Raw genomic sequence first — 13,426 nt, 5'->3', positions numbered from 1 at the left:
GTACAATGTATATGTAAAGCGCTGCGTAAATTGGCAGCGCTACATAAGTAACTGAAATATATATACTTGTGTATATTTTACACACACACATATACAAACACACAGTATATAGAGGATGTGCTTTAGCAGCATGAGAACATTTGTATTGGGGGATGTGTAATGCAGACTTATTATTACAATTTTTCACAATGCTGTCAGTCTAACACAGTGAACAACCTTGCAGTAGGGAAGCACAAAAGGACAACCTCTGGTATAAGCTGCTGCTTCTGCATTGTCCAATTTGGGGGGGCGGGGTGAAGGGGAGATCTTCCAGAGATGGAACAGGAGGGAAGGAGGGGGGGGGGGGATCTTCCCGGGAGGATACCTGTTCTGATGACTATGAGGGACTTTCCATGGAGAGATAATTCACCTCACTTCCTGTTGTGTCTACAGAGGAAAACTCTACAAATTGAACCATTAAAACAAAAACCAAATGCAGGAATTTTAACCCTTCCCTACCCCTTCTAGAATGGAAAAGGGTTAAGACACAAGTTATTGGACGGCAGGACGCCATTTGTCCGTGCTAATGGACCATACAGACGGTTACATGGTTTCATGATGTTCTGCAGCTGAGGCTCTCAACCACAGGACATCAATATCCCTCCTGCTGGGCCACAGCTTCCTTTCTGCTCTGACAGAAATGCATTCAGACCAGCCCGATGGAGGACCAACCCATCCTCCGATGGGCCCCGCCCACTGCGTCACCAAAAGGCCAGGATACAACTACCATTTATGAATGAAGGCCTCCTGGCTGATATAACTCCATGGGTATTTTTATCTGCACCTGAGGGACCTGAAATGGTTCCATTGCTGCTGCCCCTGACCACAGAAAAATGTCATTAGGAGAAATAGCCAGGCAGAGCGCAGGATCTCCAACGGTTATAGGTGGGCAGTGCTGGTGCCTGTCCTAAGCCCAGATAAGTACCATCACCGACACCAATGATTTGGGGGCTATTCATCCCTGGTGGCCTCTCTACCATTGAAACCAGTGATTTGAAGGGCTATTACTATCCCACCGACACCAATTATTTATGGGGCTATTCTCTGCAGGGGGCCACTACCCCACTTGTATCAATAATTTGGGTCATCCCTGGTGGCTTCTCTACCAACACCAATGATTTGCGGGGCTACTCTCTGCTAGGGCCAATTATCCCAAGACACCAACAATTTGCGAACTATTCTTTTCTGGGGCCATAATCCTAATGAATTGAGGGGCTCTTCTCCCCTGGGGGCCATAGTCCAACTGACACCAATTATTTGAGGGTCATTAGTCCCTGGTGACCCCTCTCCCAGACACCAATGATTTGAGAGGCTATTCTCCTCTGGAGGCCACAATCCCAATGACAGCAAGGATCTGAGAGGCTATTGTCATCTAGGGTCCACTAATTTGAAGGCTATGGTTCCCTGGTGGCCCTATATACCACCGACATTAGCAATTTGGGGGACTTTTTTCTCCTGGGTACCATAAGCACACTGGAACCAATGATTTGAGGAGCTATTATTTTCTAGGGTCAACTATCCTACGGACACCAATTATTTATGGGGCCATTCTCAATGATTTGGGGACTATTCATCCATGGTGGCCTCTAATCCACTGATACCAATGATTTGAGGGGCTATTCATCCATGCTGGCCTCTAATCCACTGACACCAATGATTTGAGGGGATATTCTCTTCTAGGGTCCAGTATCCCAATGACACCAACAATTTACAGGGCTATTTTCTGGGGGGTCACGATCCCAATAAGTTGAGGCGCTTTTCTCTTCTGGGGCCACGATCACATTGACACCAATGATTTGGGGGGCTATTAGTCCCTGGTGGCCCCTGTCCCACTGGCATTAATGATTTGAGAGGCTATTCTCCTCTGGATGCCACTATCCCAATGACACCAATTACATGAGAGGCTATTCTCATCTAGGGTCCACTATACCACCGACACCAATTATTTATGGGGTTATTCTGTGCTGGGGGCACTATCCCCCCTGACAGCAATAATTTGGAGGCTATAGTTGCTTGGTGGTCCATATACCACTGACATGAACAATTTGAGAGGTTTTTCTCTCCTGGGGGCCAAGAACCCACTGAAACCAATGATTAGGGGACTATTCATACATGGTGCCCCCCCTCCCAACAACACCAATCATTTGAAGGGCTATTCTCTTCTAGGGTCCACTACCCCACTGACAACAATGATTTACGGGGCTATTCTTTTCTGGGGGCCATGATCTCACATCATACCAATGACATGAGGAGCCATTTTCTTCTCGGGTTCACTATGCCAATTACACCAACAATGTATGGGAACTATTGTCTTCTAGGGGCCACTATGCCAATGACACCAACAATGTATGGGAGCTATTGTCTTCTAGGGGCCACTATACCAATGAATTGAAGGGATATTCCCACCATCACCATTATTTGGGGCCATGGTTCCCTGGTGGCCCCTATACCACAGACATTAACCATTTGAAGGACTTCTGGGGTCCACTACCACCAATGAATTATTATAGTTCCATTGTATCATTTTTTTTTTTTTTACTGTTGGGACAAGAAAGGTTTAGGAAGAATAGACAGGGCCCCGGTCTGACGAGGGTGGAGGACGAACTTCTACAGCACTGTGCTTTTCCCTCACCAGCGACTCTATAGTGAGTTTGTGAACTGCTGCATGCTCATTGCTGGCCGACTCTTTTTGTGCAGTGGGTCAGCTGAATAATAAAGCGCACATTGAGCGGCTGCTGCTGCATGCGTCTTTATATTTGTGTTCGGAGACTTCAAACAGACCCCCCCCCAGCCGGCACAAGCGCATCGATCTGTATTGGAGGTGCGCAGTGCTGCAGGCTGCAGACAGTGGATCCAGCAAAGCCCTTTATCTGGAAGAAAGAATAGAGTCTCCGGGGGTGGGGGGGGGGGGGGGGAGCAGCGCAGCCATGGAAACTGCTCGTCTTGCTCAGCAGAGCGCAGTGACGCACGCAGCACAGCCTGGCACCGAGGGGAATGAGGCCAGCAGCTCATTAAACCTCCTGCCTTCAGCCAGCTGATATAAATAGACCTTACATAACCTGCCGCCTGCTGCCTGTAGGAGACCGCACACACCTCTCCAGCTGCACCGTGCAGGGACACGAGGATGAGGATTGGGGGGGGGGGACTACAATTGTCATCAGAGGTCACAGGGTCCAGTCACAGCTCCTCCATTCACATTCTGAAAAGAATCAAGTGCCATTCACATCCCTTTCCCAGCTTATATATGAGGTCTCAGCCTTTGAGCTGAAAAGTTGTGATTACACCTTACAACACCAAGGCCCTCAGGAGAGAGATATAGACATCTCTGAAAAAAAAATAAAACAAAATATAGTGCTGTGAATAAAAAAAATATATATATATATATTTTATATATATAAAATTTTGTGCTCTAAAAAAAATATTATATGTAAAAAAATATCCTGTATGTGTATATATTATAGAAGGACGTGAAAAAAAAACAAAAAACATAAATACTGCGTGATATATATATATATATCTATATATAGATATATATAGATATATCTATATATAGATATATATCTATAGATATATAGATATATATCTATATATCTATAGATATATATCTATATATCTATATATAAAAAAAAAAAAAAAAAACACACACAAAATGAATACATATATACACACACACATACATATATATATATATATATATATATATATATATATATATATATATATACATACACACATATACATATACACACACACACACGCTATATTTATTTTTTCACAGCACTATATGTATTTATTTTTTACAGCTATAAATGTATTTGTATTTTTTATCACAGAGAATACACACACATTCTCCCCCCCCCCTCCAATATGGCATCATTCTTCACTGTATACTGTTTTCTAATATTTTTTTTTTTTGTAGAAAGTTCCTTTCCCTGGAGATCCCGCCAGGCGGCAGCACTTCCTGTTCCAGGCTAACACCAATGCCAGGCTCTTAGCGACAGCGTTGTCGGCCTTCCATATGCACTCTTAATTGGCCATTGGGCTGCCTATCAGATAAGCAGGTCATCAGCCAACGAACAGTGAAAAATGGATTTGGGATTTACATAAAATGCCAGCCGTAAAAGTCCCAGCAGGAAGTGAGGGGAAATCTCCCCAGCAGGGGCACAGACACCAATAAAAACCCGACAGAGGGTTCCAGGTCTTCTCTGCTCTGTCCAAAGCTAAAAGAGACCATTTTGCCCCGGAGGGGAACTTTAAAGCAAACCTGCCTTTTGTCCATGCCGGTCCGCGCTCAGCACTCGCCGTTCCTTTGATCCTCCAATGCTTTGATCAGACTGCCGGTACTTTGATTATAGATTTTATTGATGTCGTGACCCCTTTAGGGAGATTTACCTGACTTTGTTCCAGACAGAACTGTCTCTGTGGACAGGAACCAAGGGGAAATTTAAATAACTAAAAAGGCAAAAAAAAAAAAAACCTTTACTTTTCATTTTGGATGAAGGGAGGTTATTGACCTTCGTCAGTTTTTTTTAACTTGTGTCCCAATTGGGTAGATTTACCGTCATTTCCTGTCCCATCGCCAAAACAGGAAATGAGAAGTGAGGGAACCCCTGGGTTTGACCAGAACTAGTGTCCCCTTTGGAAGATTTCCCCTCTATTCCTGGTCTGGCGGCAACCAAACCCGCTTCTATCCTTTATTTGCTCAACTAAGCTTTGAAAATTAAAACTAGAAGCTGATTGGATCTCCTCTCCGCCCCTGGAAATGTGTATACAGTTAGGTTTTCTTGTATCATAATATACACAAGGAACTTTTTTTAGGCTGTCGTTACTTCTGATGGGAGATCATTACATTGCATCTTCCTCAGAACTGTGTCCAAATGTCAGCCGGGTTCTTTAAAGTGTTCACATTTTTTCTGGAAAGTTGAACAGCAGACACCTTCCCGCGCGCCGCGCACTCTCCCCTCCCCCTTTTCCTGCCAGTGACATTTATACAGTAATCAGTGTAGCACCGATCACTGTATATAATTGTCAACGGTCCCAAAATATAGTGTCAAAAGTGTCCGATCTGCCGCAGTCCCGCAAAAAAAAAAAAAAATTACTGATCACCGCCATTACTAGTAAAAACAACAAAAATTTATAAAAATGCCATAAATATATCCCCTATTTTGTACACGCTATAACTTTTGAGCAAACCAAACAATATACGCTCATTGCAATTTTTTTTTACCAAAAATATGTACAAGAATACACACTGGCCTAAACTAATTAAGTTTTTTAATGTATTTTTTTGGAATATTATAGCAAAAAAGTTAAAAAAAAAAAAAAAAAAAAATTCTCTGCAAAATTGTTGACTTTGTTTATAGTTTAAAAAAAAAAACAAAAAAAAATTCTCTGCAAAATTGTTGACTTTGTTTATAGTTTAAAAAAAAAAACAAAAAAAAATAAAACGCAGAGGTGATCAAATACCACCAAAAGAAATCCATTTGTGGGAAAAAACAAAACAAAAAAAAAAAAAAAGAGACATTAATTTTATTTGAGAACGGCTGACATTTGTCCACAGCGTGAAGAATGATACAATGTAATAACATTTTTTCAGAGGGAACGACAGCCTAAAAAAAGCGACACGTGTATATGAAGTTTGTCATGAACGGGAAATTTGCCTTTTAGACAAAAATGAGAAAGATTTTGCCCGGAGTCCCTTTCTATTTTAGTCACAAATAACGATGTAGAGGAAAAACACCTTCAATAAGCTCGACTCCGAGACCTTGCAGGGAGCCAATAGGTAGTGAAACGCAATGCCTCAAAAGCTACAGATACAGGGAGGGGGCGAATATACAACATAACACCGGACGTTCCTCTTCCGGCACAAGAGCCAACATTGAGGGCCAGTTCACACCACATGCAGTCCAGTGCGTTGTTTTCTGCCTCAAAAACGCATAGAAAGTAGTTTATATGGTTTTTAATGGCGTAGTTCACAGCAGTGCCTGCAGTCCCAGTGCGTTCCAGAAAAAGAATTAAAAAAAAGTAGAACATGCTGCATTTTTCCTGAACTGAAATGCTGTAAAAAGCATCAAAAACGCACTGGAACACACATTTCCTTTATGGTTAAGAAAAAAAGAGGGGGGGGGGGGGGATGCACTGGACTGAAAAAAAACACGCATTGCAGAAAAGCATCCGGAGTGCGTTTCTATGGTGTGAACTGGTCCTCACAAAGAACAGTTCCTGAGCCACGGCTCCGATATTTGGACCTCACCTGAATAGTCGTATTACCGCCTTCAAGAAGCGCAATCGCCAAAAGGATGCTCTCGTGGAACACGCGGTCACTGGTGGCGTTCATGATGAGGTCGATGACGAGATCCGAAGCCCCTTCCTTATCGAGGTGGCACTGAACGTCAGACATACTCATCTCCCCTCGGCTTAAATTTCCCGAATTAGAGCCAGCTACGGGTAGAAGAGAATCCCATTAGAGTGTTTGTCAAAAAAAACATATTAGAGAGAGAGAGAGAGAGAGGCGCGAGAGAGGAGCGAGAGAGGAGCGAGAGAGGCGCGAGAGAGGCGCGAGAGAGGAGCGAGAGAGGAGCGAGAGAGGAGCGAGAGAGGAGCGAGAAAAAGAGAGGAGCGAGGGAGGAGCAAGAGAAGCGAGAGAGAGAGAGAGAGAGAGAGAGAGAGAGAGAGAGAGAGAGAGAAACATCTCCATTCCCTCCAGAGGGCCGTGATCTCCCTGACACCAATGAATTGAAGGCCTCCCCTATGGACCACGGTCCCACTGGTTTGGGGGGGGGGGGGGCTATTCTCTCCTGGCATCCATTATCACACTTGACACCAATAAAATTGAGGAGCTATTTCCTCCAGGGGGACACAATCCCACTGACACCAATGATTTGGGGGCTATTCTCTTTTGGGGTCCATTACCCTACTTACACCATTTTTGGGGGCATTTTTTCCCTGGGGGCCAGGGTCCTCCATTGATTTGGGGATCGTCTCTAGTATTTCCATGCAGTTTGGGTGGACCATACACCAATCCGAACATTCATACAAAAATTCTCATTTGGTGTCTTCACAAACTTCGTTCAAAATGTTTGCTTTTAACATTCGATTTTGGAACAAATGCAATTTCTTGAACTTAGTCAAGAAAAATTCTGTCCTGCTCCTCCAAATTTTCTGGTCACTGCGTTTGAAAATGAATATCGATTTTACCCAGTGATTTGAAAACCAACATTTCTGAACAATATTCCTCTAGTGTATGGCCAGCTTTCAGCTAATCTGATCTCCATAAGAAAAGAGACTTGCCTCCACCACCAGGCTTCCCACCGACACCTCCAGTTAACGGTCCATTCCCAAAGCTGGTGAGGCTTTCCCTTCTTCCGCTTTGTTTGACGGTCCCGTGATAGCGGTTCACCAAAATAACCCGGAGTGCTTCCCCCTGCAAGGAGAAAAAGAAACATGATCCAGGGAAGACTAAATGGGGAACCTCTGGATCTTCCAGGTGGGTGTGAGAAATCCCAACTGGAACTTTTTAAATGGAGACAATTCAGTAATACGAACAACGGGAGCAAAGACGATGCAACCGAGGTCAATGAAAGCCGCCATGACAGACCCTGAGGTACACCAAAGACAAAACCTACACACACAACACCTCAACTAATGCCGAAGAAAACAGCAGACAGACTGATGAGTAGAAGACAATGAGGACACAACCTACGTTCTGCCATGGCTGCCAGTGTACGTACCCTCTTGATATCTTCCAGTTGCCTCACAGACTGGGCCTGACCAGGATCCTGTGACCATGCAGAAATCAAATTCATAAACTGAGCATATCAACCACCCCGGACCTCCCCACAATAAGACGAGGGCAGGAAGACATGTAGGTGGTGATTTGGGAAAGGTTAGGAGATGGTAATGATGGAGGTTGGGGGGGGGGGGGGGGGTAAGGGCCCTAACCATACAAGCTCCTTCTATATGCCATCCCAAACATTGGTCCACTGAACTTGTTTTGCTCTCAACTTACCTCCACCTTATAGTTCATTGTGACTTTGTGGTCAACTCCTCTGTCTTGAAGCACTGTGGTCCGTGGTTTGAATTCTGGTCAGGACCTTATCTGCATGGAGTTTGCATGTTCTCCCCATGCTTGCCTGGGTTGCCTCAAGGTACTCCAGTTTCCCCCCCATGTGCCAATACGATGCCCATGTCTTAAACTGACCCTGGCCTCACCATCTGCCCCAACAGTTGATAAAGCTCTACAGAAATAAAAAAATAATAAACTCAGATGATTTAATAACTTGCTCTTTAGGTGTTGGAGCTCTTTGGTGAGGTAGAAGCTTCTCCTGAGAAGACAGAACCCTGCCGGTTACCCAATACTTTGTCGAAGTCCTCTTATAAATAATTCCGGCAAATATGAGTAAAGCGGCCGCCAACATTTGCCGGCAATCCAGAGTCGGGGACATTTCAATCTGCCTGTTGGTCAATTTGTACAGCGAATGTGTGACTGGATGGGAAATGTTGAGTTTGTCCAGATCAGAGTGGTCAATGTTACCAAGCCAATCTTCTAACATTCACCATTTCAGGACTATAAAATGCCGTGTTGACCGGTATCTAGATCAGAATTTGTTTTAGGATCTCGCGGAATGTTGGAATGGGCGCTCGTTTCATTGAATGGCGAGGAAAGTTCACTGTATATTAAATGAATGATTTGTTGGCGGATGTACCGGAGATCTGACCCTTCACAAATGCACATCTTTAGGTGAAGATCTTGGGGTGGACCTTTATTATAATTTCTCATGGAAGACCAACAGGACACTACTTGCATGGAGTCTGCATGCTCTTCCCGTGTTTTTATTGATTTCCTCCGATTTCCTCCCACACTCCAAATACACGCTGGTAGGATAATGGGTCCTAATGTGTATGAGAGACGGGGACCTTAAATTTCCAGCTCCTCAAGGGCGGGGACTGATGTAGGCGTTCGGGACCATGGATTCAAAGCTTGAGGGCAGAGAATGATGTATGTGAGATAGGGACCATTGATTGGACGGTAATGATATACACTATATGACCAAAAGTATTGGGACACCTGCCTTTACACACATGAACTTTAATGACATCCCAGTCTTGGTCCGGAGGGTTCAATATTGACAATAATATAACAGCTTCAACTCTTCTGGGAAGGCCGTCCACAAGGTTTAGGAGGGTGTCTATGGGAATGTTTGACCATTCTTCCAGAAGAGCATTTGTGAGGTCAGGCGCTGATGTTGGATGAGAAGGCCTGGCTCGCAGTCTCCACTCTAATTCATCCCAAAGGTGTTTTAACAGGTTGAGGTCAGGACTCTGTGCAGGTCAGTCAAGTTCCTCCACCCCAAACTCGCTCATCCATGTCTTTATGGACCTTGCTTTGCGCACTGGTCTAAATCATTTGGTGGAGGGGGATTATGGTGTGGGGGTTATTTTTCAGGGGTTGGGCTTGGCTCCTCAGGGGTTGGGTTTGGCCCCTTAGTTTCAGTGAAGGGAACTCTTAAGGCGTCAGCATACCAAGACATTTTGGACATTTCATGCTCCCAAATTGTGGGAACAGTTTGGGGACGGCCCCTTCCTGTTCCAACATGACTGCGCACTAGAGCATAAAGCAAGGTCCATAAAGACATGGATGAGTGAGTTTGAGGTGGAGGACCTTGACTGGCCTGCACAGAGTCCTGACCTCAACCCAATAGAACACCTTTGGGATGACTTAGAACAGAGAGAGTGAGCCAGGCCTTCTCATCCAACATCAGTGCCTGACCTCACAAATTCACTTCTGGAAGAATGGTCAAACATTCCCATAGACACCCTCCTAAGACCCCATTGCATCACTGGAGCCCCCCCCCCCCCAGTTTCAGATTTTCTCATCTGACAGGCTGAGGAACAGCTATGAGGGTTCTTCTATGAAGGGGGTTGGGGGGACCTTCCTGAACGGACCCAAATGGTTAAAACACCGATATGAGGAAAGTGTGAGTGCGTCCGATTCCGAGGGGGTCCCAACAATGTGTTCCCAGACATCCAGCCAGGGAAGGGTTAATCTCCCACACAAGTCTCCGGGTGAATCAGCAGGAAAGTCCCTCCGCCTGAGGCTGGGAATCGTCTCCACATCTGGAGACCTCCGGGGGCTCCCATGTCTGGGGGGGGGCTGTCTGTCCAACAAATGCTCCAATCCACCCGGATAGACAGACGACAGCTGAGCTCCTCAGACACCCAGAACATCGACCATAACATCTGACTAATGAGACGGGACATACAACCTTCAGTCTGATCTTTTTATATTTAGTCTTCCCCATCACCCACCAATATACTAATTTACTTTTTTTTTTTATTGCAGATCTTATTTTATACACTGTGATGTCATCACCAAGTTTCTGTGTTTCTCTATGCAATGCAGGCAGATCATGGCTGGTGGGAGGGGCCAGCAGGGGGCTGTACATAGATTCCTGAAATTATCATGCTACCTCAGTCCTCCCGAGTCCTGATACAAGCAGTGGGAGGAGTTATGCAAATATCAAAATGCCTTGAAGTGTGGGTGCAGGGCATGACCAATTAGCTTTGAGTCTAGGAGGCGGTTTGCGCAGCGAGATGTAAGACGTGCATCGCAATCCATGTTCCCACGTGTAGCGTTTGTACATGTGGGGGGGTGGGGGGGGGGCCTCAATTTTATGTGCTTGGGTGCAACTCTTTTTTTACTTCACTTAACTACTTACAATCCCTTATGTAATGATTTTTTTAGGGGAGGAACCCAGGGGGCATTGCTAGGTGTACAAAAGATCTGGGGCTAAAGCCCATAGCAGCGTGGTAAAGAAAGTCATACGCTTGGGTGGGCATACACATGTATATACAATAATATATGTGTGTGTATATATATCCCCAGAGAGCCTCCCCCTTGCATCAGGGTCCCCAGACAGCCTCCCCCTTGCATCAGGGTCCCCAGACAGCCTCCCCCTTGCATCAGGGTCCCCAGACAGCCTCCCCCTTGCATCAGGGTCCCCAGACAGCCTCCCCCTTGCATCAGGGTCCCCAGACAGCCTCCCCCTTGCATCAGGGTCCCCAGACAGCCTCCCCCTTGCATCAGGGTCCCCAGACAGCCTCCCCCTTGCATCAGGGTCCCCAGACAGCCTCCCCCTTGCATCAGGGTCCCCAGACAGCCTCCCCCTTGCATCAGGGTCCCCAGACAGCCTCCCCCTTGCATCAGGGTCCCCAGAGAGCCTCCCCCTTACATCAGGGTCCCCAGAGAGCCTCCCCCCCTTGCATCAGGGTCCCCAGAGAGCCCCCCTTGCATCAGGGTCCCCAGAGAGCCTCTCACTTAGTTCAGGGTCCCCAGAGAGCCTCCCCTCCCCTTGGGGACCCCTGCAGAGACTCGGGGCTATGGGCCCCAGATTCGGGGCTATAGCCCCAAAAGCCACCCCCTAGCGACGCCACTGGTGGAACCAATCAGGTGGCATCCCTGTGAACGGGCTGACAAAAGTCAGGGGGGAATTTCTAGTCGTCGTGGCGACCTGGGATTTGTCACGCCCTGGGGTGGGTGTCAGTCTGGAGGAGTGGGCGTTCCTTGTCAGGCCATATTTGCATAGGTAACGCCCACATGTGATGCTGAACCTCCGTGATTGAAAAAAAACCTAAAAACGAAATAAAGGGGCGGGGCCGGGGAGAGTCAGGCTGGGGAGGAAAGGGCTAGACGACGATGGACGCCCTCCAACCAGGAAATGGGGCGGGGCTCTATCTGACTTGCTGCAGCTTCTAATGCACATGGTGAGAAGCTCACAGTGTGCGGTGATATCAGAGGAAGCCGTTTCAGTCCAGGGGGAGGAGCTGGAAGGGGGCGGTCTATAGGAGTAGATTGCTCGGACCCCAATACGGTGAATGAAGATTGGACAATCACATTGGATGATGTGTGGGTGAGATAAAATCAGCCACAGATTGCAGTAAAAAACCCCCAGAGGTTCAAATTCTTCCCACAAACTAAAATAAAGAGCACAGAACCCGACAGAAAACTGAACGTTTCTATTGGGGCACAGACACTTCAAGAGCCTGTGCAGGTTTAATGCCACAAAGCGGGTGAAGCGTCGCACCGCGGGGCCCGGGATTCTATTCTGCACCTGTCATCGGGAGTGGAGACGGAACCGCCGATCCCGGTCAGTGTAGAAGTGACGCGGTCCTGGTAACCCCATCCCCCCCCAGTAAACAGAGACGTGTTTATTGGTAATCAGTGCTGAAGGTCACATCGGTACACGACTCCGACTTCCAGGAAAAGAAAATGCATGTTATGTAATGAAGCTGGCGGAGCACCAGGCAGGCCGGGAACAACCCCCCCCAGCAGACACTGTCAGGATGAGGGCCGGAGGAGGCTGGCTGAGAACAGCCCCCCCAGCGGGCACTGCCAGGACAGTGGCTGGGGGGGGGGGGGTAAGAGGCCAGAGGGGGTGCCTGGCCGAGAATAGCCCCCCCAGCGAACATTGCCAGGACGGTGGCTGGGGGGGGTAAGGGGCCTGGGGAGGAGCCTGGCTGAGATCAGCCCCCCCAGCGGGCACTGCCAGGACAGTGGGCCTGGGGGGGGGTAAGGGGCCAGAGGGGGTGCCTGGCCGAGAATAGCCCCCCAGTGGGCACTGCCAGGACTGTGGGCCGGGGGGGGGTAAGGAGCCACAGGGGGTGCCTGGCCAAGAATTGCCCCCCAGTGGGCACTGCCAGGACGGGGCCACAGGGGGAGCCTGGCCGAGAAGAGCCCCCCCCAGCGAACATTGCCAGGACAGGGGCCGAGGGGGGGGGTAAGGGGCCACAGGGGGCAACTGTCCAAGAACAGCCCCCCCCCCCCAGTGGGCACTGCCAGGATGGGGGGTCTGGGGGGGTATAGGGCAAGTCTGGCCAAGAAGAGCCCCCCCCAGCGGGCACTGCCAGGATGGGGGCCTAGGGGGGTAAGGGGCCAAGGGGGAGCCTGGTCAAGAACAGCCCCCCTCAGCAGGCACTGCCAGGACGGGGGCCTAGGAGGGTAGGGGGCCACAGGGGGCGACTGGCCAAGAAAAGCCAGGATAGGGGGCCTAGGGGGGTATAGGGTGAGCTTGGCTGAGAAGAGCCCCCCCAGTGGGCACGCTCAGGATGGGGGGCCTGGGGGGTATAGGGTGAGCCTGGCTGAGAAGAGCCCCCCCAGCGGGCACTGCCAGGATGGGGGCCTAGGAGGGTAGGGGGCCACAGGGGGCGACTGGCCAAGAAAAGCCCCCCAGTGGGCACTGCCAGGATGGGAGCCTAGGGGGGTAAGGGGCCACATGGGGAGCCTGGCTGAGAACAACCCCCCCCAGCGGGCACTGCCAGGACTGGGGGTTCAGGGGCCCCAGGAGGAGGCTGGCTGAGCAGCCAGTACACCTGTGCAAGCCTGAAGGGG

General features: G+C 48.3%; 1 protein-coding gene across 3 annotated transcripts in view; it reads right to left on the bottom strand.

Annotated features, from left to right (window-relative positions):
* LOC141102610 (inositol 1,4,5-trisphosphate-gated calcium channel ITPR1) overlaps positions 1 to 13,426 on the bottom strand; it is a gene marked incomplete at its 5' end in the record, with an annotated part of 103,394 nt that overhangs the window by 58,131 nt on the left and 31,837 nt on the right. For 2 of the 3 annotated variants that reach the window (XM_073591513.1, XM_073591514.1), the window contains 3 exon segments: positions 6,293 to 6,480; positions 7,330 to 7,462; positions 7,770 to 7,817. In XM_073591513.1, coding sequence (XP_073447614.1) covers positions 6,293 to 6,480; positions 7,330 to 7,462; positions 7,770 to 7,817 — 369 coding nt within the window. 3 annotated transcript variants of the gene reach the window in all.

Source organism: Aquarana catesbeiana, linkage group LG07 (assembly GCF_042186555.1).
Source record: "Aquarana catesbeiana isolate 2022-GZ linkage group LG07, ASM4218655v1, whole genome shotgun sequence".
Classification (NCBI taxonomy): Eukaryota; Metazoa; Chordata; class Amphibia; order Anura; family Ranidae; genus Aquarana; species Aquarana catesbeiana.
This window is presented reverse-complemented; position numbering and strand designations above follow the sequence as displayed.